This window comes from Thermothelomyces thermophilus, chromosome 1 (assembly GCF_000226095.1).
Source record: "Thermothelomyces thermophilus ATCC 42464 chromosome 1, complete sequence".
Classification (NCBI taxonomy): Eukaryota; Fungi; Ascomycota; class Sordariomycetes; order Sordariales; family Chaetomiaceae; genus Thermothelomyces; species Thermothelomyces thermophilus.
The window spans coordinates 8,461,476-8,487,478 of NC_016472.1; the positions used below are offsets into that span (position 1 = coordinate 8,461,476).

General features: G+C 57.7%; 10 protein-coding genes across 10 annotated transcripts; 5 read left to right on the plus strand and 5 right to left on the minus strand.

Annotated features, from left to right (window-relative positions):
* Positions 1-313: 313 nt before the first annotated feature.
* Positions 314-4,991, minus strand: MYCTH_2298717 (uncharacterized protein). Its single transcript, XM_003660370.1, has 5 exons — positions 4,387-4,991; positions 1,704-4,324; positions 1,350-1,639; positions 955-1,297; positions 314-883 (listed from the first exon to the last, which is right to left on the minus strand). The coding sequence occupies exons 1-5, from the start codon at positions 4,829-4,831 to the stop codon at positions 380-382; spliced, it is 4,203 nt and encodes a 1,400-aa protein (XP_003660418.1). The 5' UTR covers positions 4,832-4,991; the 3' UTR covers positions 314-379.
* A 695-nt stretch (positions 4,992-5,686) lies between these two features.
* On the minus strand, positions 5,687-8,048 carry MYCTH_2298723 (glycosyltransferase family 62 protein). The gene is made up of 6 exons (XM_003660371.1): positions 7,942-8,048; positions 7,621-7,872; positions 6,763-7,466; positions 6,353-6,672; positions 6,200-6,295; positions 5,687-6,123 (listed from the first exon to the last, which is right to left on the minus strand). Exons 2-6 carry the CDS (start codon positions 7,725-7,727, stop codon positions 5,812-5,814), a joined length of 1,539 nt encoding a protein of 512 aa, XP_003660419.1. The 5' UTR covers positions 7,728-7,872; positions 7,942-8,048; the 3' UTR covers positions 5,687-5,811.
* Positions 8,049-9,836: 1,788 nt separating this feature from the next.
* Positions 9,837-11,292, plus strand: MYCTH_74015 (uncharacterized protein). Its single transcript, XM_003660372.1, has 2 exons — positions 9,837-10,147; positions 10,199-11,292. Exons 1-2 carry the CDS (start codon positions 10,018-10,020, stop codon positions 10,924-10,926), a joined length of 858 nt encoding a protein of 285 aa, XP_003660420.1. The 5' UTR covers positions 9,837-10,017; the 3' UTR covers positions 10,927-11,292.
* Positions 11,293-11,838: 546 nt separating this feature from the next.
* Positions 11,839-14,495, plus strand: MYCTH_2314148 (uncharacterized protein). The gene has a single exon (XM_003660373.1). It carries the CDS (start codon positions 12,204-12,206, stop codon positions 14,361-14,363), a length of 2,160 nt encoding a protein of 719 aa, XP_003660421.1. The 5' UTR covers positions 11,839-12,203; the 3' UTR covers positions 14,364-14,495.
* A 442-nt stretch (positions 14,496-14,937) lies between these two features.
* MYCTH_2052653 (uncharacterized protein) lies at positions 14,938-15,597 on the minus strand (the record flags this gene model as incomplete). The annotated part of the gene is made up of 2 exons (XM_003660374.1): positions 14,938-15,157; positions 15,206-15,597. 2 exons carry the CDS (start codon positions 15,595-15,597, stop codon positions 14,938-14,940), a joined length of 612 nt encoding a protein of 203 aa, XP_003660422.1.
* A 1,009-nt stretch (positions 15,598-16,606) lies between these two features.
* Positions 16,607-18,324, plus strand: MYCTH_2298729 (uncharacterized protein). The gene is made up of 2 exons (XM_003660375.1): positions 16,607-16,788; positions 16,967-18,324. Exons 1-2 carry the CDS (start codon positions 16,742-16,744, stop codon positions 17,961-17,963), a joined length of 1,044 nt encoding a protein of 347 aa, XP_003660423.1. The 5' UTR covers positions 16,607-16,741; the 3' UTR covers positions 17,964-18,324.
* A 1-nt stretch (position 18,325) lies between these two features.
* MYCTH_2298731 (uncharacterized protein) lies at positions 18,326-18,914 on the minus strand. The gene has a single exon (XM_003660376.1). It carries the CDS (start codon positions 18,714-18,716, stop codon positions 18,366-18,368), a length of 351 nt encoding a protein of 116 aa, XP_003660424.1. The 5' UTR covers positions 18,717-18,914; the 3' UTR covers positions 18,326-18,365.
* A 139-nt stretch (positions 18,915-19,053) lies between these two features.
* On the plus strand, positions 19,054-20,490 carry MYCTH_2298732 (uncharacterized protein). The gene has a single exon (XM_003660377.1). The coding sequence runs from the start codon at positions 19,079-19,081 to the stop codon at positions 20,267-20,269; it is 1,191 nt and encodes a 396-aa protein (XP_003660425.1). The 5' UTR covers positions 19,054-19,078; the 3' UTR covers positions 20,270-20,490.
* A 378-nt stretch (positions 20,491-20,868) lies between these two features.
* Positions 20,869-22,176, plus strand: MYCTH_2298733 (uncharacterized protein). Its single transcript, XM_003660378.1, has 2 exons — positions 20,869-20,890; positions 21,084-22,176. Exon 2 carries the CDS (start codon positions 21,111-21,113, stop codon positions 22,050-22,052), a length of 942 nt encoding a protein of 313 aa, XP_003660426.1. The 5' UTR covers positions 20,869-20,890; positions 21,084-21,110; the 3' UTR covers positions 22,053-22,176.
* A 1-nt stretch (position 22,177) lies between these two features.
* On the minus strand, positions 22,178-25,981 carry MYCTH_2298734 (uncharacterized protein). Its single transcript, XM_003660379.1, has one exon. It carries the CDS (start codon positions 25,641-25,643, stop codon positions 22,545-22,547), a length of 3,099 nt encoding a protein of 1,032 aa, XP_003660427.1. The 5' UTR covers positions 25,644-25,981; the 3' UTR covers positions 22,178-22,544.
* Positions 25,982-26,003: the final 22 nt, after the last annotated feature.

Consider the following 26,003-nt stretch of genomic DNA (forward strand, 5'->3'; position numbering starts at 1 on the left):
CCGTCGCGGTCCGACGAGAAGACCTCGGGCTTGAGCAGGCGCAGGATCAGCGGGAACAGGACCTCGCCAAAGATGGCCGTCCACTCCGAGTGCTCCTCCTCGGACGACGTCAGGTTGGGCGACAGGAGCGACCGCTGCAGCGAGTTGAAGGCAAGGTGGCGGATCTCGCGGCACGGGTTGGTGCATTGTGTCGTGAGCGCCCGGAACACGGGAAGCCAGTAGGCCGACCAGGCTGTAGCCAATGTTAGGAGATCCGTACAACGCAGAAGCGAGGCTCGGGAAAGAGAGAGGAGAGCTATAATCAACCCACCTTCACTGCTTTCCAGGTGAGATTGCTTCATGAGATGGGGGATACGCTCCGTCATGCGGTAGATGTTATTCAGCGCCTTGACGCCGCGTTCGACAACGGCGTTCTCGCTGTGATTTTGGTTCGTGTCAGCAATACCAACAGCCCCCCTGAAACGCCATCTTCCGGAAGAACAACCCACCTCGGCTTCTCAGGCTTCCCAGGCCGCCCGCTCTTCCGCCCCTGCTTCCGATCGTTTTGCTGCTCCGCGACGGCCCCGACACTCGCCATCGAGGCGAACTCGTTCAGCAGCGCGAGCGCAGCTTCGTAGTTGTCGGCCATGATGGCCGACGGCGTTCCCGAGACGCCGTTCTCGAGGATCTCAAACACGGTGGGCGCCGCGTCAGGAATCGGAGCAAGGGTTTGCAGGATGACCCAGAAATCGGGCGAGGTCATGATCTCGTTCCGCAGCGGGCAAGGCTTCTCGGTGCAGAGCCTGAGGCCGCGGAGCACGAGGCTTGAGGCCTTGACCAGAGTATCCTTGGGGAAGCTCGAGACGGTGTGGAGGAGGATGGGGACCCGGACGTAATCATAGTCCTAGGAGGGTTGACGGTTATGGTTAGCCGAACGCTCTCCGAAACACAGCGAGGGGCGTCCAAGAGACTTACGTAGCTCGCCTGGAGCAAGCTGAAGAGATAAAAGGTCGCCCGCTCGATCAGGATCGGGTGATAGCGAGGGACGTCCCTCAGGATGGTTTGAATGGCCTCCACCACGCGCTTTCCGAGCAATTCGACGGTGGCGTTGTCGCGGAGGGCCAGCACGGTGCAGAACTCGAGAATGTAGACCAGGCCAGGGTCGTAGAGCGCGTTGCTCTGCCTGGGTTTCTGGCCATTGGCCGGTGACGGCGGGATATTTTCCGCCTTGACCGTGATTACCGAAGGCCCGCTGTCTTCCGGAATCTGCTCTAGCAGAGCATCCACCAGCGCCTCGAGACTATGGCTGGGAAGGTGCCTAGGAAACGTCAGGTAGGAGACTCTACGAGAGAGGGTTTGGGAGCGCTTACGCAACATTGGCAAACACGTCGCCCATGTGGCACTGGTTCACGCAATCCACAGTACATAACGTGCTCTCCAGCTCCTCGTCCGACGGCTCGGGAGGGTCGTCGGCCGCGTAGCTCGAAATGTACGATGTGAAGGCCGAGAAGAAGCCGGTCTCGCTCTGCTTCGCCCCGCGGTCGATCACTTGCGACGGCGGCTGCGATGGGATGGGCGGCAGATCGAGCTTGTCGGACTCGGTAGAGAAGAACGGGGGTATCAACGAGTTGACAAAGAGGTTGAGCCAGATGCGGATGATCTGTGTCCCGGTCAGCACGAACGGCTGCTCCTATAAGGGGCTCGGTGAGGGTTCGGCAACTCACATATTTCCAGCTCTTCTTGATGACATGCTCCGAGCCGGTAATGACACGGAACAGTACCAGCGTCGCCAGCTGGGGGCGCAGATCCCGGCCGAACCTGACCGCCAGTTCGCTGACCATGACGCTGTTGTCCCCGACCTGCACCTCCGTGTTGAGTGACGTATTAGAGAGCGCCTCGTTGCCGAGCGTCGAGATGTAGCTCAGCCGGTAGATAATCTCGTCTAGCGCCTCCGAGTTGCCGTACTTGGTCGCGATGCGAGCGCACTCGTCGAAGCCGGTGATGACGCGCGCATAGACGGTGTCGTCGGTGGCGGACATGAAGACGAAGAAGAGGCAGGAAACGATGGGGTTCCATGTGGTGGCGAACATGTCGGCATCGTAGATGTTGGTGTCGCAGAGCACCAGCGGGCCTGCTTCGTCGGTCTTCAGGAGCAGCTCCTTCCAGGCGTAATCGAACGCGTGCTTGTTGTCGTGTTCATCCGGCAGGATGATCTCATTGGTCCTGATGGTGTCGAAGATGTCCTGCAGGTAGTCCGTAGGGAAGTCTTTACCATCGTTCTGGCCACGGAGATTTCGAGAGAAGTCCTCGAACGTCATCCGGGCCCTGTTCTTCAGCGTCGGAGTATGCTGATCCGTATTGAGGAGGATAATGGCGTATGTGAGGATGAAGACGGCGTCCTTGTTCGCCACTCCTTCGGGGACTGAACTAGAGCAATACTTCTCGGTGAACGAGTTGACGATGCGCTCGATCAATGCTGACTCCCCGGGAAGCCTGAAAGTTTCCAGCATGACCCGGAGCGCTTCGTCAACCCGCTTGCCGGTGAAATCGAACCTGTTCATGAAGGCATCCAGGATGGGTTCGTTGCCCTTCTTGGACAGGAACTCGCCGAGAATCTTCTTGTTGATCCTGGAGGTACCCTGAAGGAACCTGGCGACACAAGTCGGATCGCTGGCGTCCTCGATGATGCCCTTCTCCTGGAGGTAGGCGAGTCCGCCCTTGGGGTTCTCATTGAACTTGTTGGCGCCCTCGATGATGAGCTTCTTCCTGCGCCGCCTCTCTCGCAGCGCTGCCGGGTCAGGGTATCCCTCGGTCTCGGGGGCTTGGTCCAACCTCTCGGCGATGAACTGTATGAAGCGAAGGAGCGCGTCCAGGCAGAGAGGCGGAACGCTGGTGGTGCTCCAGGTGGCCGAATCGGGCAGGGCGTTCCTAGCCAGCAGCCCGACCAGATCTTCGCACAGGTCTGCGCGATCCTCGTCGCAGTCGTAGTTGACGAACAGCTCGGTCATGAAGGTGGGCATGCGCGCGAGCATGCCGATATTCTCCACCATGGCCTGCCTGGCGTCCGGCTTGCGAGCGCCGCCTTCTAGCCCGAGCTTCTGGCGGTCCTTGACAGCCACGGGAGTGGAACGGCCGCTGCTCGGTTGCGACGGCGATGGCTTGACCAACTTGGGCGACTGCGGGATACCGGAGTAGAGACTCGGGTCGATGCCGGGCTCGCGTGGGATCTCCACTGCCGGATGCAAGCAGGCCACGAGATAGGACAGGTAGAGTTCCTGTTGCAGCTTGAGCACGCCCCGGCACGTCGAGAGCAGCGTGCCGGCCACTATCAGAGCCTCGTGAAGCACGGCCATGTTGTCGGAACGCACGAGCTGGAAGAGGTGGCGGCAGAGCTGGTCTTCGGCAATCGACGCGAGGGCCGGATGCCGGGCAATCGACGGACCTGCTACTTCGAGCGCCACGTGGATGATGCGCAGGGCCATGACCCTCATCTGATCGGGGTGTTTGCGGTCGTGAGGATCGAGAAAGCTCACGAGCACCCGGAACAGCTCCCGAATGGACGGCAGAGAGTACGGGCGGAGGTCGACCGATGAGGAAGCGCTCTCGGTGGCTGCTGAGCTGGTGCTCGGCCTACTCGCGTCCGCGTCGGGGCTCCTGGGTGTTTCCGAGCGGCTTCTCTCCCGCGCCGAGCTTGATGACGGCCTCGGGGCACCGGCGGGTTCGGCTGCCGCGTCGCCGGGAGCCACGCCACGGTCACTGGGAGCCGCGGCAGGAGCCTCGGCGGCGTCGGCCGCCTCTGGCCCCGTCGCCGGAACGTCGGTCCCGTTGGCGGCGGGGTCCATGTTGACCGAGTCCATGTCCCCGCTGGTCTGTCGGTCCAACGCCTCGCTCTCTTCCCCGGCCTCCTCCTCGAGGTGCTTCAGGTCCTCGAATATGATTTGCACCATGCGCACCATGGACGCCTCGGCAGTCCGGCGAAGCACCTCGGAGAACCTAGGCCGCGAGCAGATGGTCAGACCGCGTCCCATCATGTCGCAAATGCTCTCGTCGCTGAGAATGTCTCCGCCCGGCCCGGACAGCATGTCCTCCATCAGGTGCAGGATCATGAGCAGAACCACCTCCTCCTGCGCCGAGTCGCTTATGTCGAACTGGCAGTGGGTGATGGCCGCGGAGAGAGACTGCATGGCGAGCGCGAAGCGCGGGGAGACCGGGGAGACGAAACCGTAGGCGAGGAACTTTTGGATCGCTCTCAGCGCGAGGATGGTGACGGGGGCAGCGGTGCCCTTGGCCTGGATGATCTGGAGGAAGGGATAGAGCAGCACGAGGGAGTCGAATCTGTATATGTCTGAGAAGGCGCGTCAGCGTCAATGTGCCCTGCCCTGCCCGTTCCTGTGCCGGCCCAAGTACCTTTGACTCCGGCCAGCTCCTGGCGCAGCCTCCCGAACCCGGAGATCAGCGGGTTGTCCTGCATGCTCTTGCCCTTCTTCCCGCGCAGGCCCCATCGGTTCACGGCAAGATCGCCGGCGCCATCGGCGGCGGCATCGACAGACGACTTTCGCGTGCGGCGCCCGCCGGTGGTCGGCGGGACGAGCTGGATGAGATTAGGGCTGCCGCCGAGGATGGCCGAGACGGACGAGTGCGGGGACCGGGCGTGTTTCTGAATCGCCGAGGTGATGGATATGCATTCTGATATGACGAGCGATACAGGGTCGATTGCTACCGAGACGGGGCGACTCCGGTACTGCATGCGCGAGGACAGCAGAGGAGGGTTCCGCCGAGGGGTTGAGGTCCCGAGTGTTGTGGTTGCGACGGCCGGATCCATGGGCGCAGCGAGCTGCGCATCCAGGCTCATGCTGAAGGAGCCGCGTTTTTCCTAGCACCGGCGCTGCTTCGAGGGGGCGGGCAGCGCTTTGTTGTCGTCTCCCTTCGGTGTCGGAAGGAAGAGCTCAGAACCGTTGCCCAGGAATGGCGAGGGCGTGCGTGGAAGGCGATGGGGCCAAGATGTCCTTGTGACGGTGCCAAGGTTTGCGCAAAGAAAATGTAAACCGAAAAAAAATAAATAAATAAAAGCTACAAGGCTCCGGACCAGCCCTGCCTATTCAAGCGGTTCTCATAAGATATTCCTGCTACAACTGAGGAGATCCCTCCTATCGAAGGGACTACAACAACGTGTCAGTCCTCGAAGTCGTGGTGACCGTGAATGCCACCGCAGCAAGGCAAGTTTCCATGATGGAGCTTCCCTAGTGTATCTATCCCCTGTTGCATCCTCCAGTTTGCTGGGGTTCGAGCCAATCAGGGCCGTGGAACTCGCTAGCTCTCGGTCGGCTAAACATAGGCGCCGCCCCATATAAGTATCCTTAATCCGTACACTGCAAATACAAACACTGCGGTCCCACCGAGCGAAACTGAGAGCCCCTCATCAACCCGACATCAACCCTAGTGATCAAGGGAAGATCAGCAACACTTACCATCACGGTGTGTGTTCTTCGAGATGTTATGTGAAGACGGCGCCCAAAAGACCCGTCAGGAAATAGGGCAGCCGAGTGCAGTTGATTTGCTCCCTTCTCTCTTCCTGACTGCATGTATTTCCATGATCCAGCCGTGATCGATCGTCTAAGCCAACCCAAAACGCCCCATCCATGAGTTCTAGTTGTACACGACAGTATTAATGTTGCTCCCTTTTGTCTTGCCACCCCGATCCGACGAGTAACGAATGCACCACACCATGACCAGGAGGACCGTGTCCCGGCCTCCTTGTACGTTGAACAAAGAAAGAAGGGAAAACAGAGAGAAAAAGCGACGAGCCAAAGAGACCGGCCAGCATGCCCGCTGTCATGCGTTTCCTGCCTTTCCTGCCTTGCCACCACCAAGCTCCTCGTCTACCTCGACGACGACCTTCTCTTTCATCCTGCCACCTCCCTCTTTCGCACCCGCGTTGTCGTTGGACACTTGCTCTACTGCAGGGGCAGCGTCGACCTTGTTGTCGGCGGCAGCAGCAGCAGCTTCTTCCTTCTTCTTCTCTCGGGTGGCCATGTTTTGCAATTCTGCCTTGTCCTTCTCCCACTGCCCAGTAGCATCGCTAAAGGACTCCTTCATCTTCCTGGCCTTCTCTGCCTTCTCCTTCTCGGCTTGTTCCTGAGCGAGCTGTTCTCGTTTCAATTGCTAGCGCGTGTCAGTCTTAGTCGCGCAGACTTAGTCAGGGAGAAAGATAAAGACGTACCTCCATGTGCTTGATATCCTCCACGCTGGGCTCATACGCGTGCCAGATAGTGTAATGAGGCAACCCAATGACTGAGAGTCCCAGCTTCCGGGCCATCTGTAGCCACGAGTTAGGCATCTCCCCGATCATCCAGGATTCCAGGGCCCGGCTTACCTTGCCGAATCCTTCCGTCTCGGCGTGTTTCTCAAAGCTAAACGCCGGGAAATGCACACCGTAGCGGAATACTTTGGCCTTGGCCAAGATGCTCACGCCGCCGACACCGTCCAGCTCCATTTCTACGTCAGGATCGCCGTAGGGGTCACGGAGGTACGCCAGATGCGGCCGGTAGGTCGCGTATTCGGCATAGCCCTCCACGATGACGGCATCTTCATCAAGGGTATCGGCAAGCGCCAGAGCCGTTTCCGATTCCTGCCAGGAGTTGAGATCGTATGGCTGCTCTCCACCGAGCCATTCCGGCAATGGGCGCCAGACATCTGCAGTTCGGTCTCTTGTCAGCACCCATATCTCAAGAGCTCCCCCCCCCCCCCCAAAAAAAAAAAAAAAAAATCCTCAGGAGAACTTACTGGGCACAATCACGTCCTTGTTATGCCGCATCAAATCCTCCAGGATGGTGAACGGCGCCGTCTCCACGTCCACATCGCGCCAGTACACCCACGAGTGGTACGGCCGCAGCGCCGCGCTCAGCAGCCAGTTCCTCGCCCGAGCCATGAGCTTCCGCCTGCCCGCCTGCGCCGCAAACCCGTGACGGCTCTCGACGTCCTGCTTCACCACCTGGCCAAAGTCCTTCTCGATGATGGAGATCTCCCCAAAGTGCATCGACTCGTCCTCGGACGCCTGGATCTTCTCCAGGTTCTCGGTCAGCACCCCGAGCGTGTTGTCCTTGGAGTCCGACACGAGGAAGGCGAGGTCCATCAGGTGGTGCGGGTACGTCAGGTTGCGCAGGTGCGAGAAGAACATGGGCAGGTGGGCCTCGGCGTCGCGGAGGGGTACGCACACCAGGATGCGCTCCTCGCGCTCCCAGCCGCGCGCAGTGCCCTGCACGTTGGACAGGTCGTAGTAGCGCACCGTCTCGAGCTCGAAGTCGGTGTCGCCCGAGGAGAGGAGCCCCAGGGACAGGACGGAGAGGGCACCCGAGGAAGACGACGACGACGACCCGCGCGATAAGGTGTACAGCATGAGGAGGAAGAGGATCGCGGCTACGATGCCGAGGCGCACGAACGACTGGGTTCGTTTGCGGTGGACCGAGTTTGCGCTCCGGGGTTGGTACCTGCCGGGTTGGTTGGCGACGGGGCCTCACGTTAGCGACACCTGTGAGTCGAGAGATGCCATCGAGGCCAAAAAAAAAAAAAAAAAAAAAAGGAAGGTATAATAATAAATAGACCATCAATCCGGAGAGGGCCAGGAGCCAAGAAGGTGCGAACCTGTGAGGAGAGATGTCGAAGGTCTTGCCCCGCGGGTACCCATCCGAATAGCCGCCAACATGATGGCGGGGGATCACCTTGGACCCCGTTGATGCGATTGGGAGCATTGGTCGTGCACGGAGGGTCTAGTAGGTGCAGCACCCGACAGGAGGCTTCCCCTTACGCGCATACGTGTGCGGCGACAGCGGGCGTGCGCACCAGCTCCGAGATTGAGCGAGGAACTTGAATCGAGGCTTGCGGAAATAGTATTTTCTAGGATCGTCGTCTGTCAGCACATGGCTGGTTGTCGGTCGTAGGGGTGCAATCGCAAAGACGTCGTACAGGATTGATGAAGGAAAGGTGTTCCTTTGCTTACGAGGCGTGTAGGCCGCCTCTCTATCCGGTGGGCTGCCCGTTGGCGTTTCGCTTGTGGAGGACACCCAGAAGGCTTGGCGCTCTTCCGGACCCCTGGACGTCCCACGCTTGGGCGCCCACGGGACGGCGGCAGGGGTCGACTAGTTACCGAACAGACTAGAGTATGGAGTACTGATCCGTCCGCCGCCAATGCTAAAAAGTTGCCCATCTCCCAAAATAAGGGCATAATATAGCACAATCTCTTCATACGGCAACCACTTGTAGATCGCCCGTCCGATCGTGTATTACGAATCCGCAACTGTCACCGATTGGTGGGCACCACACAATTCCATTTCTTGGTTCACAAGCACCAGTGAAGATGAAACAGCGGGTTGTCACCCAGAGGACTCATTTCGAAAATACCGTATTTGTGTTATCGCTATTTTATCGGGCACTGATAAGTTCGGGGGCTCATTTCTGCAAAAACGCCCCTTTTGGGGAAACTACGAACACAACGCCCACTTGGCGTGTTTGGGTATGCCTTCGCTTACCTACACTACGAAGTACTGTACCTATGCAATAGCCTCTGATCGCTCAGAGGCTTAGAAGTACATGAACCTGGGTATGTCAGCGATCATTCTACACCCACCAGGAACAGCCAGAGCATTGTGAAAGATCCAATTTCAGTAAAGCCGTTTTAACTCAGCCCTACGTGCCGGTCCAAGTCGGCATGCACCATAACGATGCATGCCGAACCCAGACAACGGAAGCCTAATTACGCCCCCGAAGGAACAACACCACCACTCGTCATTACATCCGAGGATGCTAGAGTGCGGATGGAAGGCTTGGCGCGTACGTTTCGTTGAATGGATAGACTTCTGTCATCAGGGTGGGGGTAGAGAAGTGATTCAACATCGGCGTGCCGACGTACCATCGAGTTGGGAAGACTGATCACCATATATTGGTAGGGTTGGAAGTGTTGGAAGAGAACCTGCGGGAACCTCGATCAAAGTTAGCTGGCTTTCAATGACCGATCATGGTTGCGGAGAGAGGAGATGGAAGGTTTATCAGAGGTTTATTTTTGGTATATGGGTGTCTTCAATTGTCTTCAGAAGCAGAACTGAATTGGGATATCTCATCATGGCAAAAAAAGATGTACGCATAAATAATTGAAGGACTGTCTTTCATACCTCGTTTCTAATACGCAAATGTGGTTGAGTTAATCCAATGTGAAAATGGAGAGCCTAGCTGCTGTCAGGTCAGTCAATTGTTCAAAGAACCTGAGTAACGGCAAGGTCTTCAATGTCGTTCGAGTCAGATGGTAGTGCATGTGTGTTCGTTCGCTCAGAGAAATCGCGTGAACTGTGGATAAGAGATCATCATAAAAGGGTATGGGAAACAAACGAAAGCCAAATCAGTTGTACTCACCAAAGTCAAGCTGGCCACGCTCAGGCGGTAACGGTTAGAGTGGTGCGAGTCGCGAGGCAGACCTCCTCGCATGGCGGATCTAGGGACCAGCAGAAACCTCGCGAAGGACACTCCTCAGGTCTGCAACCATGCGACAACCATGGTGGAGGTCTCCAGAACATTTCTCAAGCAGTTTGTGCGCAAGAGACGCGCAATCGCCTTCACCGGGCAAAGTGCCTGTTGTGCACCTTCAACCGCGATGCAGCAACCTGTGAGTTTTGTAGAAAGGAAAGCAAAGCTTGCAGCTCGACTAAATTTTTGGCTTAAACTTTGCCGAAATTCGTGTGTGGTCCGAGCGCGGATCCAGTGGCTTTGTGATGGTTGTGGCTTGGCTTTCTGAAAGAGGCTTGCACCCATTCCACTGTGAGCAGTTGCAAGATTCACAGAAACTGCCCGTCAACCGAACAACAAGGCCAAAAAAAAAAAAAAAAATTCAGCTTGTTCTTTTTTCCAGCCGATCTCACCCGAGAAACTGGCCTTGAACCCCCTTTTCTCAGATTCTCACGACCTGCCGCTGCAAATCTCGAGGGAGAGGGTCTCAGGGTTGGCAACGAATTGGGCACACAAGCTCCCATTTCAAGGTCCAAGGAGCCAACCATGACAGACAGGAGGCGTATCAATGGCCCTGCCGGAGCCACAATTCCGCCAATCTACGATGATTCAGACCTCCAGGAGCCCAGATCCGCAAAGGGCAGGTCGCGTGCTCCCAATGCGTCCCGGAAAATGTGTACGTCGATCTGGCTATTATTCTGTGTGAGCCATGCTAACCATGGTGCAGTCCTCAAAACCGGCGTGACCCCTTCGGCCTCTGGATCCGCCTATCTGGAGATGGAGACTTCAGCAACGCCTGGTGTCTCTGGGCTGAAGCTTAGTTGCTCGGTTCATGGGCCACGCTCACTTCCGAGATCCGCCCCATTCTCACCTCACATCATCCTGTCAACCCATGTCAAGTACGCTCCGTTCGCGACCAAGCAGAGGCGTGGTTATCTTCGCGACCCTAGCGAGCGGGACCTTGGCATCCACCTCGAGACTGCTCTCCGTGGCGCCATCATTGCCGACCGGTGGCCGAAAAGCGGTGTTGACATTATTGTCTCCATCGTCGAAGGCGATCAAGATCGGGAAGCGTCCAAGTTGCAGGGCGACGAGGTGTGGGACATGATGAACGCCCTGAGCGGGTGCATTACCGTGGCAGCAGCCGCACTTGCCGATGCGGGTATCGACTGTGTTGATACGGTTGCCGGTGGAGTTGCTGCCCTTGTCCAAGACAGCGGCGAGGACACTCCGAGAATCGTCGTCGATCCCATACCTTCGGAGCACGAGAAGATATTGGCAGCCTGCTGCATCGCATACCTGCCGAACCGAGACGAGGTTACAAATCTCTGGTTCAGAGGGGACCTCCCCGCCTCGGACACGGATCTCTACACAAGTCTCGTCGAGAAAGGCATCCAAGCCTCGAAGAACGCTAATCGCGTCCTCGTCAGTTGCCTAAGCGAGACGCTTCAATGAATTGTCGCCCCTCTCAAGAGTTGCAATCCATCCTGAGCGCTTCTGTCTGCCGGGACGTGGTAACCTCGGCGTGGTATTGCTCGGCAACCAATCAGCTCCTGGGGCTTCCTGAAAAGCAAGTCAGGTTGCGAGACACACCACAGCGTCATAAAGTTACCCCACCATGACTTCCCGGCAACGGAACGGTACTACTTCGTATCAAGCATGAGATATCCAAGACTTGTCTCCGCGCTACTCGGGCTACGACCTACCAACCGCAGTCAAGGATTGCAACCGTGTCGCGTTGCGATCTGCATCGGCTGTTTGAGTTTGAATACGAGAACGTTACATTGACAATCTTACAATTGCGGAGTACCCCGTACATACATGTCCATCCACCATGCACAGGGCAGACAGAAGGCAATGGCTGCCTTGGCAGGATCTCCAAAGTTCGAAAGCTCGGTTTTGCGAAACGTGGGGGATGGGTCCATGGCGGGCAGGAGGGAGGGTGCTGACGCGTATGGGGGGCTGATCTTGTGTCAGAGCCCGCAATCGGTGTTTTCCGGGTATTGCGCCTGGGAAAACGAACCCCACCGTCCCGTGTTTGAACTCCCAGACATCGTTTCCATAGCAAGTGTAGGGGAGCACACAGGCCGAAGGCGCTCAGCTTCCCACAGCGTTTGGCGTGCCATCGTCATGTGTACCGCTTGCGCCGTTGCAGACCCCACTTGTTTCGTGCTTGGCCAACCTTCCTCGGCGGTCCATCCGGATCCACAGCAGCTCAGGCCATCCCCTAACAAAAAAAAAAGCACGCTAGCGGCGAACCGCCGTTGCATGATTCGCCGCCCGCCCCTGACGTTATCGGACGTGTCGCTCCATGTTATTCCTCCAGAAAGTGCGACTGCGATTGACAACTTTGCAACAAACCACCTGCTCACCTCGACTCAGCCGCTTGGGCTGTGTACCTTCGTTTGATCGTAATCCTACAGGCCCCTCTCGTTACCTTACCTCGACTTTACCCTCGACCATGCGCCTTACCTAGTTGTACCGTCTTCCCACGAATTGAGTTTCGTTACTTCGCTCGCTCCAACACTCCGTATCCGCTCGTTCGTTCGGGTCTGGATCCCTTTGGCGCCGAACAATCCTCGTCGGTTCTCTTCTCGACTCGATGTTTGCACGAATTGCGAACTTCCCATAAGTTCTTTTTCGCGCGGAACCCTGGCGCGAATTTGCAGTGGCGCTCGTTCTTCTAGACACTTCGGGTTGTTGACATTCACCTGTGCCCTTGGCCCCCTTCGATGGGCAGAAAGTGGCGATGGGGCGTCATCTTGGACGCCGGCTCATCTGGAACTCGACTACACATTTACCGATGGAAAGATCCCGAGAAGGCGCTCCAGAGTGCAACTCCGGAGGATCTGCGCAACCTCCCAAAGCTGGTGACTGATAAGGACTGGACTAAGAAGATCAGGCCTGGGGTGTCGACTTTTGCTGATAAGGCGGAGGATGTCGGACCAAACCATCTGCAGGTGTTGGTCGACCATGCGCTCAAAGTCATACCGAAGGACAAGGTCGAAGATACGCCCATCTTTCTCATGGCGACAGCAGGGATGCGTCTGCTGCCGCAAGCCCAGCAAAGGGCCTTGACGAGCGAGATATGTTCCTATCTCCGGCAGAACACTCGGTTCTCGCTCCCAGACTGCGACCTACACATCCAGGTCATCAAGGGCGAAACGGAAGGACTCTATGGGTGGATCGCGTCAAACTACCTCTTGGGCGGATTCGATCACCCAGACAAGCATCAACATGGCAAGGGCCATCACACTTACGGGTTTCTGGACATGGGCGGCGCATCAGCACAGATCGCGTTCGCGCCGAATGCGACTGAGGCTGAAAAACACGCAAACGATCTCAAGCTGCTGCGCTTGCGCACGCTCGATGGATACCCTGCGGAATACAAGGTCTTCACCACGACATGGCTTGGTTTCGGTGTCAACCAAGCGAGGGAAGCATATGTCAAGAATCTCCGGGAGCGGTACGCGGAGACCGAGATGGAATTACCCGACCCATGTCTGCCGAGGGGGTTGCGGACAACTCTGGGTGGTGACCCGTTAGAGAAGCGGGAGTCCGGCATGCCAACGTTAATCGGCACCGGGCAGTTTGACGAGTGTCTGCAGCTGACCTATCCCTTGCTCGGCAAGGACAAGCCTTGTGAAGATAGCCCCTGCTTGCTGAATGGTCAACATGCTCCGGCCATCGACTTCGACGTGAATCATTTCATCGGCGTCTCGGAGTATTGGCATACGACACACGGTGTGTTCGGCGGCAAGGACGACAAGGCGTATGACTTCGCGTCCTATCAGCGGCGAGTGAAGGAATTTTGCGGCCGTGATTGGGATCAGATCAAGGCAAAGACGAATAGCCTAAAAGGGGATGGAATAAAAGTTGCTCAGGAGGCTTGTTTCAAAGCCTCTTGGCTGCTCAACGTCCTTCACGAAGGGATTGGTGTTCCCCGAATCGGCCTTGAGGATGTGCCAACGGCGAATGCGTCCAAGGGCGCTCTCGAGCACGCCAAAGAGAGGGGGTTTCTCCAGCCCTTCCAACCAGTCGACAAGATTGACGGTATCGAAGTGAGCTGGACGCTCGGGAAGATGGTTCTCTACGCGGCTGGGCAAATACCGCCGGCCACGCGTGACGGCCGGTATCCCGTCGGTTTCGGCAGCAACGTGGAAGGGACTCCGTACGACTTTCAGTTCGCAGGCTCCAGTTGGAAACCCATTGGCAACCAAACCAGCGAAGCCGACGATGACTGGGAGCTTAACGCCGAAGACATTCTCGACAAGGCGAAATCCAAGTCCACAAGCTTCTTCTTCGCATTTGTGTTCTTTCTGTTCCTCTTTCTCTACTTCTTCCGCAAACGCGAGCGGCGCATGCGCCTCTACAGCCGCTTCAGCCAAGTCATCCGGCGGCAGCGCAAGCCAGGGCACAGCAATCCGCGCAAGAACGGGGGCGGTGGCGGGACGCGCGCCCTGTCCGGGCTCGCGACCAAATTCTTTGGCGGTCGACGACCCTCGTGGGGCGGCGCATACGAGCGCGTCATGGAGGAAGGCGAGGCCAGCCGCTTTGAGCTGGGCGAGGTAGAGTCGGATGACGGCCACGAGTACTCGGACTCGAGCGACGGGCTGTCGGCGCTCTCGGCCAAATCGGCGTCATCCAGGCGGTTCGGCCTCTCGTCTGGGCTGTCTACGCCGCAAGTCGTCGACCATCATCATTACCACCACGGCCTGGCGTCGCCAACCGTGACGGCGCTGGACCGGAGCGGGCTGGTGGTCCGGACCGAGAGCCGCGAGCGGTTGACGCTCTCGCCGCATCTGGCGATGTCTGGCGTTGGCAGGAGGAGTAGGGCGGGAAGCCCGACGCGGCTCAAGAGCCCGCTGATGTCCCCCCTGCAGGAGTCGTAGTGCTGTCGACCTGCGTGGCGGACACGCGGTGGTTTGGGGAATGCATTATGGTTCCTCTTGTGTGGGGGATTATACTTCTATTATTTTTACGCTTCTTCTCTGGGCGCTGGCTGTTTACGTGGTTTAATCTAACCCCTTTAGTATTTTTTATCTTCTGTGGAGGGTCCAGCAGGCATGGAGGGCTGAGGTTTTTTCTTTTTTTTCTTTTTTTTTTTTTTTGGAGTACGGCTTTTGCTTGGGACGGCGAAGACCGAGTGTCATTTCTTGCTGTTGCCGGCGTCTGGTTGGTGTTCATCTAAATGGCCTACTCGCGGCGTAATGGCCTCGGGCCTCATGAGGTTATTGTTGATATGGTACATAGTATGTACATGTCTAGAGACTAGGTATAATTCATGACAACAACTTTTTGACCGCCGGGCTACCCTTATGTCTGCCCCGTTCATCAACCAGTCTAACCAGCCACAAACAGATCCCCTCCTCTCTCATTTTGCTTAACTCCTCTGGTTTTCTGCCTAATCCAAATTGCGACGAGCTCACCGAAGCCTCCCCCCCCCCCCCCCCAACCTAACTTTTTTTACTCATCCCTTTCTAGAAAGCCTGGATCACTCCTGACTTTTCCCTCGAACTTCCGCCACCATTCCTCAAACGCCTTGAGCGGCACCATCTCCGGCTGGCCGGCGTTGCCGCTGAAACTGGCCAGAAAGTTGAACGCGTTCTTGATGATCCTCTGCGCCAGCACTAATGTGCTCGGCTGCTGCCCCATGGCCGGCCGCGAAGCAGGCACCAGCGCCCCGCTCATGTCGCCCCCGCCGCCGTTGCCGTTAATGCCGCCGCCGCTCGACGAGAGCTCCGCTATCCTGGCGCTGACGGACTCGGCCGGCTCCACCGACACGCCGATCACGACGTTGCTCTCGGCCCCGGCGGCGGCCGCGTTGGTGGGCGGGCTCAGCTTGAAGATGGCGCTCTCCTTCCCCGGCCCGATGCCGCCCAGGAACTTGGTGTTGGGCTCCTGGGTCTGGCTGTCGGGCGTCACCAGGTAGATGGCGGCGGCGGTCCCCGGCGGGAGGGTGATGCCCGGAAGGAGGAAGACGACAATGTGGGAGAAGGGCTTGGAGTTGACGCCTGGCGGCGTGGGCGGGATGGCGTAGAGGAACGAGGTTGGCGTTGGCGTCTGGGTGGGCGTGACGATGACGGGCTGCCCCGCAGGGACGAGGCCGAAGAGAGGTTGAGACATCCTCTATTTTTCTTTTACCTTTTTTTTCTCTCTCCCTTGGCGGAGATGGCAAAAGTTCTGTCGACTTTTCGAGGGGTGTTGCTTGCTTGGAGGGAGAGAGCGCTGGATGGCGGTTCTTTAAACTCCCACGGTCCCGGGTCTATGGACCGGTCTCGTCTGGACTGCGGCCACGACCCTCAAACGCGGGCTTTAATGGAGGGTTGCTGCCTGACTGAGCCTTTGGGCTTTTTGGGTCCTTTCAGGGCCCCCCGAATTCCCAATTCCGCGAAAACGGTGCTCGACTTGAGCCCGTCTTGATGTTCTCCGGATTAAATGTGTGTTGCCGAGTTATTGAATTGAGGCTGTTTCGAGAGATGGCTCCGTGTGCCGCAGGAACTCAAAAAATGTCGGGCTGTACCCGATTTCCCCAATTATTTCAGGGTTTTGTTCTCTTGTATGACGTTCTCCGGTTTACCGCTTTGTCGTTTCGTTCTCTGCCGTCGAAAGTCCTGTCAGGTTCCATTGACATCTACTAATTGGATGCCAAGAAACACTTTGAAGCCCGTCATGGAAGTGACGTCCCACCAGGGCCAGCGGTCCCACCAGCAAACAAAAATACCCTTTTCATTCAAAACAAGTGAACATCGCAGTCACTCAACCGATGTTTCAATCTCACTAAAAGTATCCGGGAGCTCTAACTTCATCGAGGCCCAAACATCGCTCAATACGCGGCGACTTGGCGAAGATCGCCTCCAAGGGTCACTTGCCGTTCTCTTGCGCCTTCCTTTGGTGAAGCACAACAAAAAGGATGCCTAATTAGTCTTCCAGATGTTGATTGGTGCGAGTACTCCGTATATACGGAAAGGGGCTCAACTAGGAGGCCACATCCTTCCAGCTCCCACTACCAGTAGATAGTGCCTTGGTTGATGTAATTCGTCATCCACTTCGTTGAGTGGGCTCAGCTTTCACGCCGCTCTGGTGCACTTAGCTCCTCACCATACGGCCTGCTCGGTCGGAAATGTTCCTGTTCTCTTGACCCACTTTCCCGATTCCGTTACTGGCTAGGTACGCTCGGAAACTACACAGTACCTCAAGATAACTCGCCTCCACCACAGGTAGACAACTTGTCAAGACAAGTCTCGTCCAAAAAAAGGAAAAAACCACCATGGCGCCTCGCTTGACATGCCTGGATTTAGTGAATAAATGCGATGGGTAGGTGATGCGTTTAGCCTCTCCTTACCCATCTATGTGTTAGGGGAGCCTTTTTCTGGTCGGCGTGTTTTCGGCAATCACATAGGTTCCTCATGCAAGAGGCGGCTTCCCCGCTCTTGCCCCTTCATCTGGCCCAAGGAGCGCGGTCCCGGTGACGGTGTCGCTCACATGTGTGCAGGTTCCCCGACCCCGAGAGGGACCCCCAGGGGTACTCGGAAGAGATGAAAAGGCTGTACACGTTCCTCTGGAAGGACAGCGAAGGGTCCTACCCGATCGGATACGTGCCCCTCTCCGTTCTCGAGGCGCTCAACGACACGCCCGAGGACATTAGGGGCCCCATGGAAGTCGATCACGGGGCCAGGACCATCTTGCTCTTCCAGGGGCCGGCCACCGAAGAGGAGCGGACCAAGCTAGTCGGCAGGCTCACGGCGTACTGGCGCGAGAACAAGAAGTTCCGCATGCTCAAGGGCTGGCGCGACGAGCTGTGGCCCGTCTACGGCCGCAACGGCGATTTGCTGTTCAGCATCGAGCGGGTTGCCATGGGGCTTTTCGGCACCACACGGTTCGGCGTCCACATGGTCGGCTTTGTGCGTTGCCATGACGACAAGAGCCGCTACGACTTCAGAATCTGGGTGCCCAAGCGCGCTGCCAACAAGTCCAACTATCCGGGCATGCTGGACAACACGGTGGCCGGGGGGCTACCGACCGGCGAGGATCCCTTTGAGTGCATCATCCGCGAGGCGGACGAGGAAGCGTCGCTGCCCGAGGACTTTATGCGCACACACGCCAAAGAGATCGGCATCATCACGTACATCTACATCACGGACGAGCGAGCTGGGGGTGAACCGGGCTGGATTTATCCGGAATGCCAGTGGATCTACGACCTCGAGCTGCCCGCGGACGGGAGTATTACTCCACGCCCCAAGGACGGGGAAGTGGAGAGCTTCAGCCTGCGAACGGTCGAGGAGATCCAGGAACAGCTGGCTCAGGGGCTCTGGAAGCCAAACTGCGCCCTGGTCATGCTTGATTTCTTTGCCCGGCATGGAATCTTGACCCCCGAGAACGAGCCGCACTATGACGAGCTCCGACGCAGGGCGCACCGTTTCATTCCGTTCCCTGGCCCGCATTGGCCGCATTGGAAGCATGCCAACCCACCGGAGGTGAAGAAGGCCTAAGAAAAGGGGGGGGGGGGGGGGCGCCGGGACGAAGGGAAGTGATGCAATAACAGCGATGTCGTCTCCCGGGGTATAGTCGTCCGCGTTTTGCCAAACCTTCCCCGGAGTATTTAAATTCCATTTCCTGAACGCCGGTTCCCGCATTAAGCTCTCTCCAAATGAAGCCACAAGCGATCTGTATCTTCGGCACTTGCCCATCCGCGCACTCTAATCACCGCTTGCGAACCAAGAGGTAAACGTAGTCTACCCGCAGCGGCGTGAGCTTCTTGTAAGGACCCTCGAGCGACATCAACAGGCCGCCAAACGAGATATACGCTTTGCTGTTTTTACCGAGCATGTCAGCAACCTGCCGGTCGCCCCAGCACAGCCCCTGCGCGGCTACAGCAGCAAAGCAAATAACACTCACATTGTCTTCCCGTCCTCGGCATCCTCGAACTTGTAGATCTTCCCGTAGCAGACATAATCAAAGATGTCGGCTAGCGTGGCGTCGCTGGCACCGGCCTTCGCCACATCCCGCCATCCGCGCTCGTTGTCCTTGCTCCCGTCGTAGTTTAGAGAGGTCGCCAGCGCCACGTGCAGCTCGTCGTCGGGCTTGCAGGGAAACAGCTCGTTGTTGATATCCAGCGTCATGGTGATGCTCTTGTCCTCCGACTGGCAGTAGATGCGGTCGACGCGGTCATACTTGGCATTGCCCAACCGCTCGACCCGGAAGTGGTCTTCGAAGAGCTGCGCGTCCGAGGCGATGTTCGACATTCTTGGCTGGGGGAGACCGAGGACTTGTTTAAGGTCGGGCAAGAAAATACCGAAAAGATCTGAGGGGGGTGCTGCCTGGTTGCGATGACGGTTGTCTGTAAGTAGGTCGGGGGTAGGCGAGAGTGGCTCTCGGGTTGCAATATGCGGACGGATGGCAATTCGAACTTGATGCAGTCAAAAAATTCGGGAGCCTGTTCGGCGATGGCCCATAGTTACTGGGGATTCATTACCAAGGGGGCAGGGGGTTCTGCTCGCGGCAGGCAGGGCTGTGGGGCACCGATAAGAGCTTTTCTTGTCTTATCGGCACCCCTCCAAACCCCTCCAAGCAAGTTACCATCAGCGACTGCCCGCCACGCCTTCCGATGTCCTTCGTGAAGAGAAATACCGTACTATCAACAAGGCCTGGGCGACCAATTCCCCAGGTGGTGCCGGCGTCAGAAAAGAAGCAGCCTGCACCGGGGATCCGACCGTCGCCTCTGGACGGCAGGCCCACTACGTCGACCGGGACGTCATCGCTCGACCAGCTCCTCGCGGGGCACGGCGGATTACCCCTAGGGACGTGTCTGTTAATCGAAGAACAGGGCACCACCGATTTTTCAGGGATACTTCTCCGATACTATGCCGCCCAGGGACTCGTCCAAGGCCACCATGTCCATCTGGTGGGCTACCCTCCGGAATGGCGACATCAGCTGCCTGGTGTTGCGGCGCCAGGTAGCAAAGTCTGGCCAGCGCAATCAGCGCCCGCTCCTGAAGAGAAGATGAAGATAGCTTGGAGATATGAGGCATTGGGAAACACAGCCACTGCGGGAACCTCCGAGAAAGGGACCGCCGGCCAGGGGACTTTCTGCAACTCATTCGATCTCTCCAAGCGCCTCTCGCCAAGTGCATGTAAGGGCTCGCTCCACCCAACGCCCAGCACCTGTCCGCCGATGTTCGATCAGCCCAGCCCTCTCCCCAGCTCGCCCTTCAGGACAATCATCAAACACCTTCAGGCCAAATTATCATTATCACCCTCAACAGACATCCACCGCATAGTCGTCCCAAGCATCCTCCTGCCATCCCTCTACTCCCCACAGTGCGCCCAGCCCTCCGAGGTCCTCCAATTCCTCCACGGCATGCGCGCCCTCCTCCGCCAGTACCCGAACCAGCTCACAGCAATAATCACCCTCCCGACCACCCTCTATCCCCGCAGCTCCGGTCTCGTCAGGTGGATGGAGCTTCTCTGCGACGGCGTCATCGAGCTGATCCCCTTGCCCGCCAACCCGGGCGCCCCGCCTCCTCCATCTTCCTCCTCGAGGTCGGGCGCCGCGTCGGGTCCCGACAAGAACGACCAGGCACCGCAGGGCTTGCTGCAGGTTCACACGCTACCCGTGTACCACGAAAAAGGCGGCGGCGGGGCCGGGGCCGGCTCCTTCCGGGAGACGCTGTCGTTCAGTCTGAGTGCCTCGAGGGGGCTGGTGATCAAACCCTATAGCTTGCCGCCGCTGGAGGAGGAGGAAAAAAAGGAAAAGGCTGAGGGGAGTAAGGGGAAGAAGGAAGGGATTGAATTCTGACAGGGGCGGCAGCGGTGGGATTTTGAAAGAGGCTTATCAGGAATGTCCTGCCTGGCGAGGGGTGCGCGCTAGATTAATCCAACTGCTGGAGCTCAATATGATGCAAGCCCTGTCCGAAATAGTAAAAGGGATCTCGTCCTATGTCTCCATAAACAAATGGACTTCATGAAATGGTTGGCTTGAAGCTGAGTTGAAGTGTACAGTACATGCATCTCGAGCGGTTCTCGGAACTGTACAGAACAGTAGCCTTCTGTCTATACTGCTGGCTCTTTTTTGTATTAGCAAAACTTAGAACAAGATTCTGAGAGCCTTCGCTTAATATACAGGTAGGATTCAAGACGTTATCCCACCCTTCGCCCTCTGCCGTGAATGTCTGTAGGGTCTTCGCAGAGATTGTTGGGCATTGCAAGGGTCGTTGCCAGGCTGCCGTGTAACTACGGATAACTGCTTGTAGTGTAATACCGATATTCTGGTAACGGGGGTGGGCTTGCACTTCCACCCTTCAACGCGAATGTGGGGGCCAAGGTGACTGATAAAATCTTTAAGCATTCAGTTTTCCCACGCATTCTTGGATTTTTTTCTCCGTTGATGCTGCTTGACGCAGCACCAACCCTCAACAAGGTGAGTCTAATTTTTCTTGTTTTGCTTTCTTGAGAGAACAAAAATGATTATAACTATCGTATTCCAATCTGTCAATCCACTGATTTTCCGTGACGACTACATACGTGTCCAAGGCTTATGATGCTTGTTCTCAATTCTCTTCTGAATTCCTTCAACACCTGCGCGTCTTGAACCACGTCTAATTGATGCACAGGGCTCGAATTGAAAAGAAGACTGAGCGATGGCAGCGACAACAGAGAGACAGGTCCGGATCTCGCGCGTGGCGGGCCGGTACCTGGTTTTCGACATTGATGATGTCGTCTACATCCGCCGACATCACGGTATCTGCGCTGTCCTAACGGGCACCATGCCACAGAATCCAACCCAGAACCTCTTTCTCGGCTTACCCGTCGAGCTTCATGCTGAAGAGGCTCAGCTGCTCGTGGAAAAGGGCGCTGGATACATCGCCGACGAGCTGACGGACCACTTGTCGCAGCTGACCACCAGGGACGAGTCCACCCGAAAGGCGTACCTCCAGCATCTCAAGCAGCAGCGCCGAAACGCGCAGCAGGTTTTTGACGAGGAGAAGGCGAAAGTGCAGGCCAAGCATCAGGGCAAGCACAAGGCAAAGCTGCCCGCAGCCTCTTCCCCGGATGCTCCCGCAGCAGCTTCAGCGACTGAAAACGAGGACCCATCCTCATCCGCCCTGTTTAGTACTACCACCTCTACGTCAGGCTCAAGGCAAGAAAAGAAAGACACCTTGCTCCTAGGCGTGACACCTACAACGAGCCTTCCCCTCCTCCCCGCCGCTGCCCCTCGCAGCAGCGCACCTGTAGACCCCTCCACCACCACCAAATTGCCCTTTTACAGATACCTCAACTCGCGGGGCTACTACACCACCCCCGGCCTCCGCTTCGGCGGCGACTTTAGCGTGTACCCGGGCGACCCTTTTCGGTACCACGCTCACTATCTGGCCAACAGTTACGGCTGGGACGAGCCAGTGGCCATGCTCGACCTGGTGACGAGCGGACGGCTGGGTACGGCGGTGAAGAAGAGTTTCTTGTTTGGAGCGGAAAAGCCACCTGCTGTTGCGGGTGAGGACGGCGGTGTTGAAGGGGGGGATGAGAAAGGGAAAGGGGAGAGAGAAGTGAGGGTATTTTGTATCGAGTGGGCTGGTATGTAGTTCACCCCTAGCGTAGCAGAGGGGAGATTGTTTCTTTTGGGGGGGGGAAGGAGGGGGGCCCGACCGCAGTCAGTACATACATGATACCCATACTTCCATGCGAATCCCACAGTCTTGCCTGCGAACTCAAGAGCTCCATTGGACGGTTCCATTATCGTGAGGGGTCGCCTTAACTTATCACTGATGGTGTTAATGTTGAAGCTGGAGTCTACGGGTTTCTGCCGCATGCCGCCTTGTATACTGCTGCCTTTCACGCCCTGGACGTAAGGATACATGCCTCCCAGAAAATCGTAGATCAAGTCGTTGTCGCTGCTGCCCGTCCATCACATCGCTCATGCAACCGAACCGCTTACCAAGTCGGAAAAAAAAAAACCACAGCACAGAGATATATACCAACGCAAATAGCGTCCTGTCAACCATGCGAATGACTGCTCAGATAGGACAGACCGAAACGTACATTTGAGCAAAGAATTAGAAAAAGATTATAGATCATTAGGGTACATAGATCCGACTAAAGCTGATCACCTCCCGGCGACAACACACACACTTGTCGAAATTGTTCATGGCCAGCGACACCCGGCATTCGTCGCAGAGGCTCAGGCAGCGGCACGGCCAGACGATGATGGTGCGCGGGGCGCTCTGGCAGACGACGCACTGCGGCCCGTCAGGGCCCAGGCCCGCGGCGCCCGTCGCCCAGGTCGAGCTCGCTTGGCCCGCTGCTCCTCCCTCGCCCGACTGGGACCCGGACGCGCCGGCGGACCGCCCGGACTTGCCGGCGCGGCGGGACAGGAGCAGCTGTTCGAGCACGCGGGCTTCCTCCTCGGGCGTCATCTTCTCCGGGGCGGCGGAGGAGGGGACCTGGCTGCTGGTGAGGAGCACCTGGGTGCGCTGGCGCTGGAGTTGCTGCTTGTAGCGCGAGCGCGTCATGATGCCGTCGCTGCTGAGGTGCGCGGCCAGGGCGCGCGCTTCGTCGCGGTCCTCGGGGGTCCGGGGGTGCAGCAGGCGGGCCAGGTCCTGCGCTGCTATGGGGGTATCGAAGAGCGGGGTGGATTCGCGGGAGGCGCGGGCCGATGCTACCGCTGAGGCGAAGGAAGAAATAGGGGCCGGGTTTTGCTGGGTCGGGGTTCGCTGTCCATCGCTGAGAGCGTCGCCGTCGTGGTCGGATTCCCAATCCAGCTCGCTCGTGGTTTCGGTGGTGGAGATGATGCTCGTGGTGTCATCCACATCAGTCTCGTCGGCGCCGCTTCCCGAATGTTGGGAGGGAGGAACGTAGTCGCCGCTGGAGTCGCTGTTCCCCCACCAGCCGCCCCTGAGGAAGTGATTGTACAGCTCCGAGTCAAACTCGGCTTCGTCGGGCTTTCTCTCGCCAGCTTCTGCTTGTGCATAATTCTCCTCCATTCGGCGGCGTAGTTCTGCCTCCACATCCACTTCATCGTTCCGAGTGACCGCGAAGGAGACGCGGCCATCGGCAAGAGACAGCACATCGGCGCTCCTCGTACGGCCGCGACTCCCAGACTTTTTGGATGATGATCCGGACTTGGGTCGCTGCGACAGGCCCCGGAGCCATCGAGGGGGCGTGCGCAACCCGAACAGCGACATGGTCTTGATGGTCATCAAGGCCCACACGACAATCATCAGCTTGGAGATATGCAGCACGTACTCGAACGCTATGAGCCACCTCGAGCTCCGCTCTGCGGCGCCGACGCCGTCGCGCACCCTCCTGCTGGAAGCGTTGCTTTTGGGGATTTGCTGAGCTGCCTTCTCTCTCGCGTAGCCGCTCGTAGCATTCGCCTGCCCGTTCTTGACGGGAACGAGACCAATGGTTCCAACCGAGTCAAATCGCGATCCCGGAATGCCGCCGCCGATCCACTGCATTCGAAGCTCCTCTAACTCACGGAACCTTTCTTCTTCTAACCATGTATATTTCTTCAGGTTCACCTGGTGGTCCTCATTGAAATAGACGGCCTCGCTCGCCATCGTAATGGCACCGAAGCCAGCGCGCAGCAGGGCCGTATAGAAGTCCATGTCCATACGGATGCGGATCTCGGAAAGAGACACATTTGCTTGCATGTTGGCATGGGCCTGCCGAAGACGCTGCCGGAGAGAGCGCTGTTCCCCATCGGGGGCACCTTCCGGTGGGGAAATGGCCGAAAGCGCCAGGGCCGAGGCATAGACCAGTCCGCAGGCGTAAATCCCAAACAGGATCAGTATGTGCGGGATGAAACCGATGATGCAGACAGTCGGGAAGCGCAGCAACCCCTGGGTCGAAGGGTCATCGACCGAGAAATTCAGGGCGCTCCAGAGGAGGCTCGACATAAAGCAGAGGCCCCAGAAGCCGGTGCTAACGAGGCGAAACTTGGACTGCAAGTTGAAGATGCCCAATATGTGGCTCGTGACATGGCTCATGGCGGACAAGAAGGCCACCAGCAGCACCTCGGGCGGGGTGTTAACGCGCTTCAATATCATGGACCGAGTGAGGGCGATCTTAGACCCGAGCGCAGCCTGCGAGGCGGCAGTGCCGTTGGTGAAAAGACCCCATCCCAGCTGATTGCTAATGGCCGCATCTGCCTCCGCGAAGGCCAGGGAATGCTCAAAGAGTGTCATGCCCGTCTCGGCAGCCACGGGGCGACCTTGCACTGCGCAAGATAGCACCTCTACAAAGTGGCTCAAGCAGTAGGTCCCAAAGAGCGGCCAAAGCCTGGAAAGAGACCCCACCAGCTCTGGCTGCTCCCTGTCGTCCCAGGGCACCATTTTGATGGCGCGGCACGACTCCTCGTCGGACGCACCGAACAGCAGGGATGAGCTGAGCCGGTTGAGGAAAGGATTCGGCTGCGCAAACATCAGGTCGGAGCTCTTGGACGCATTTCCCCAGCGCAGCTCGGAGAAGTCGGCGGAGGTTTGGCACTGTATCGACTGCAGGAGCCACCTGGCCTGGAGGAGCAGAAGTATCACGGGAGCGGCCCGTAGCAGCAGTCGGACGTGCCATCGGAGTCGAAGTCTGCGACGGGTGGCTGCAAAGATGTGCGTGCGGTTGAATATGACGGCCATTGCGATACAGCAGAGCGCCCACTTGCTGGTGGCGTAGCTGAAGACACCTCCAAGTCCCCTTGCACCTTCCATAGAAAATCGCGAGACGAAAGCGTTGGGATTTTGGGTAACATCATCGGCAGCGGCGGCGGCGGCGGCGGCGGCGCCGGAGGCGGAATCCATCGTAGATGTGGGAAATGCAGTGTTTGTGGACTGCGCGAGGGTTTCGATGAGGTCGGCAACCATTCCCGTGTCTGAGGAGAGGGAGGAGGAGAAGGAGGAAGAGGAGAAGATGTCGACGTTGGTCGAATTAGGTACGGCTCTTTGGCCAAAGCCGTCAATGGCGTCTGGAAACGAGATGAAGGAGCCCAGCCTGCCTAGTTTCATGACCATGCGCGGGCCTGCCCAGACGAGATCCTCCAGCGACGGCGCCAGCTTTGTCATGTTCATTGCAAGCGCAAAGTGTTGTGCCGTCCACATTGTGAAGTTGTGCCAGGCGCTCGTATTATCCAGTGCACGAGGGAGTGCTGCTGCCACAGCCTCCGGAACAGCCGTCTCGTCCATGATCGCAGGAGATGCCAGGGGAGTCGATCGGGATCGGGGTTCGATGCGGACGGCTGCGGCGTGATTCCAGCAGGTGGGACCTCTAGAACCGGAATCTACTTCGGTAGGCGGCCGGTCAGGCCGGTGACAAAAGGAAGGAACGCGTGTTCACGCAAAAATGCCTAGACGCGGTGTCTCACATGTGCGCTTCACACAGCCTTAATCGTACATGATGAAGGGGTCGGGAAAGCCGGGTGATGGGAAGAAGACCAAGGTAGTAAGGTATCACGCCCGTTAGTGCTGTGACGCCTTATTAGCAGCGATGCGTTATCGGGTGTCCATACCCCCTTAGCGGGTAGGTAGTGGGGCTCGCCGCCACCG